At 53.7% G+C, this 2,817-nt stretch overlaps 3 protein-coding genes across 3 annotated transcripts in view; 1 reads left to right on the forward strand and 2 right to left on the reverse strand.

Annotated features, from left to right (window-relative positions):
* VDBG_00066 (conserved hypothetical protein) overlaps positions 1 to 553 on the reverse strand; it is a gene marked incomplete at both ends in the record, with an annotated part of 1,540 nt that extends 987 nt beyond the window's left edge. Inside the window, one exon of the mRNA XM_003008339.1 lies at positions 63 to 553. Within this exon, the coding sequence (XP_003008385.1) occupies positions 63 to 553 (491 nt within the window). The remainder of the gene's footprint in view (positions 1 to 62) is intronic.
* Positions 554 to 860: 307 nt separating this feature from the next.
* On the forward strand, positions 861 to 2,044 carry VDBG_00067 (rRNA processing protein; the record flags this gene model as incomplete). Its single annotated transcript, XM_003008340.1, has 2 exons — positions 861 to 1,034; positions 1,085 to 2,044. 2 exons carry the CDS (start codon positions 861 to 863, stop codon positions 1,808 to 1,810), a joined length of 900 nt encoding a protein of 299 aa, XP_003008386.1.
* A 121-nt stretch (positions 2,045 to 2,165) lies between these two features.
* On the reverse strand, positions 2,166 to 2,651 carry VDBG_00068 (ABC1; the record flags this gene model as incomplete). The annotated part of the gene is made up of 1 exon (XM_003008341.1): positions 2,166 to 2,651. The coding sequence occupies one exon, from the start codon at positions 2,649 to 2,651 to the stop codon at positions 2,166 to 2,168; it is 486 nt and encodes a 161-aa protein (XP_003008387.1).
* Positions 2,652 to 2,817: the final 166 nt, after the last annotated feature.

The following is a 2,817-nucleotide window of genomic DNA, read 5'->3' on the forward strand; positions in this document are numbered from 1 at the left end:
TTAAATTGAAAAAAAAAAAAAAAAAAAGAAAAAAAATATGTTTGGGTGCATCGTCGACTTACGGCTCGGTAGGAGCGTTCGGCGGAGGTAACCTCGTCATCGCCGCAGGGCCTGTTGGGATCGATACGGGCTGGTTCGTCTGCATACTACCATGAGGTGCTGTGGGCACAGGAACGGAGGGACCAGAATGGAACTGTGACGTGCCGCTTGGGGTTGTGTCGAAGTAGAAGCTGGGCATCTGAGAGGGCTGCATGGCAAAGTTCCCGCCGCCAGGGGCAGCATTGCCACGGAAGGAGTTGTACTCCATTCTAGGTTGTTTGCGCGTGTATATCTGCAGGCTTTCACGCAGTTCTGGAGCACCAGGACCTGTATGCGCTGCTGTTCTCCGGGCCGGTTCTGGCTTTGCAGGCGACAAGCAGCGTCTCGCACTGGTGGTCAATGGTCGTGGTTGCGAGGGTGTCCCTAGAACAAGGTTGAAGGATCGGGGATGCGTTGGCTTGGTGGACTGCGGACGCAAAGGTCCTGAGAGGATTCTTCTGGGATGGAAGTGCATGAGCTCTTGCTGTGCAACTGAATGGAGTGTGCAGAGTCAGAACCCGAGGGAATGGCTTCAACAGATGTCGCGTCATGGCCAGTCGCAAGCAGAGGCACGACTCAAGGCCAGAGCCACAGCCAGATTGAACCGTGTATGCATCAATCGATGTCTGCCCCCGCAAACTTTACATACATATCTTATCGCTCATGGCCCCCACTAAAAAGTTGGACAGGCCCACCTCCACCTCTCATGGCCTGTTGCATCGTGAATGAAGGTCCTCAACCCCTTCAATCATTGAGCCTTCAGTCTCACTTTCCACACGACGATGCTTAAATCAACAGCACGGAAGAGGAAGGCGCCTTCTACGGGGCCTTCAGGTCTCCAGAGGCGTGTACGCGCGCGGAAGGAGGAGGTTGACTCCGAGATTGATGAGAGTTCCAACCCATCAGAAAATGAGGGCTCAGAACGGAGTTCAGATGAAGATGAGGAGGACGAAGAGGTACGAGGCCCGCGTCACTACGTGCGATCACTGAACTGACAAACTCGTAGCCCAAAGCCTCACGGTCTTCCAAATCCAATCTCGACATGGCTTCCATCTCATTCGGCGCCCTCGCGAAAGCCCAAGCATCTATGCCCAAGCGCAGCAAGAAGGAGTCTGCAGAATCAGAAGAATCAGAGATCGATGACTCCGGAAGCGACTCTGGCAATGAAAGCAAGTACCGCAAGCGTGGCGGTCTCGCTAAGCGATCGTCAAAACATGCACCCACTGAGATGTCCTCGAAGCGCCCCGTCTCTCGCAAACGCGAGATTTTCCAGGTGCCCAAGGTCGAGGCCCGCGATCCCCGCTTCGACCCAGCTGTCAACTCTGGCGGGAGTAACTTTGACGAGGCCAAGGCCAAGAAGGCCTATGCTTTCCTCGATGAGTATCGTGACTCGGAGATGGCCGAACTCCGAATGGAGATTCGCAAGACCAAAGATGCGGCACAAAAGGAGCGACTACAGACCCTGCTTCAATCAATGCAGAATCGGAAGAAGGCGGCCAAGCGCAAGGATGACGAGAAGAGGATCCTTGAGGAGCACAGGCAGCGGGAGAAGGATCTTGTCCAGCAGGGCAAACAGCCGTTCTATCTTAAAAAGTCGGAGCAGAAGAAGAGGTTGCTGACGGAGCAGTTCAAGGGCATGAAGAAGAAACAGGTCAACAAGGTCATCGAGCGCAAGAGGAAGAAGGTGGCAGCCAAGGAGAAGATGGAATTGGACCAGCTGCAAAGACGATGAGGCGCGGGTGGCAGGTTCAAATCAGCCAAGATACGAAATCTATATTCACTTCACAAGCACCGCGTCGTTCCGCCGGTCATCATCATGTTCTTCTCTTAGTTGAAGTTGCCATGCACACGAACCTTTTGCGAAATGCCCTGTGTTGATGAACGACAGGATGCCACATATTCGGGAGGCTCTTGTGTTCGATAGTCTTGTTGATAGCAGGATGCAAGCGCTCTTGTTGGTTGTTTTCACAGTGTTCGAAGATGTGTGTATGTTCTATCTAACCCGTGACCCGTTGTACACCTTTTATCCGCACGTCTCATCTACTGTTACAGGTTGTTACACGGCGGGATGATCTGCAGCTCCCCTATTACATGAAGCCATTTTTCTTCAAGCTCTCCTCAAACATCCCCTTGCACCTAACCTTGCTCTCCATCTTGGCGCATAGCAAGAAAGCGCCGCTCAACTTTCGGTGAAGGCTGTATGTCTCCTCAGGTGGAGGTGCTAGGCGCTCCGCAAGCATGACCGGGATCAAAGCCTTGACGCGCTCAGTGATACTCTGGTCCTTGAAATCGTAAACCTCGGGCGCCGAGGCGAGGAACGGCTCCGCCAGCGTCAATACGGATTTGATGTGTGCATCAACCATGACTCGGCTCTCGTGGCCCGTGAGGTATCCCAGGCTCTCCGAGAGGCTCTTCACCGTCTCGCGATCGGAGCGAGATGCAGCAGCCAGAAGCTGTACGTACTGCTTGACAAACGTGTCGGGGTACTCGCGTGAGGCGCCAAAGTCGAGCAGCTCGAGCCTGTTGGTCTTGGCGTTGTACAAAAAGTTGGTCCAGTTGGGATCAGTCTGCATGAAGCGGAACTCGGTGATTTCGCGAAGACACAGCTGTAGGATCTGAGTGCCAATCCAGTCTTTCTGGTCCTGGGTGAAGGACTTGATTCGGGTTACGCCAACACCGTCCATGAAGTCCATGGTCAGACCTGCTTCCTCGATGCTTCCAGGTAGACAGTGGGCACTA

The sequence above is a fragment of the Verticillium alfalfae genome, genomic scaffold (genome assembly GCF_000150825.1).
Source record: "Verticillium alfalfae VaMs.102 supercont1.1 genomic scaffold, whole genome shotgun sequence".
NCBI lineage: Eukaryota > Fungi > Ascomycota > Sordariomycetes > Glomerellales > Plectosphaerellaceae > Verticillium > Verticillium alfalfae.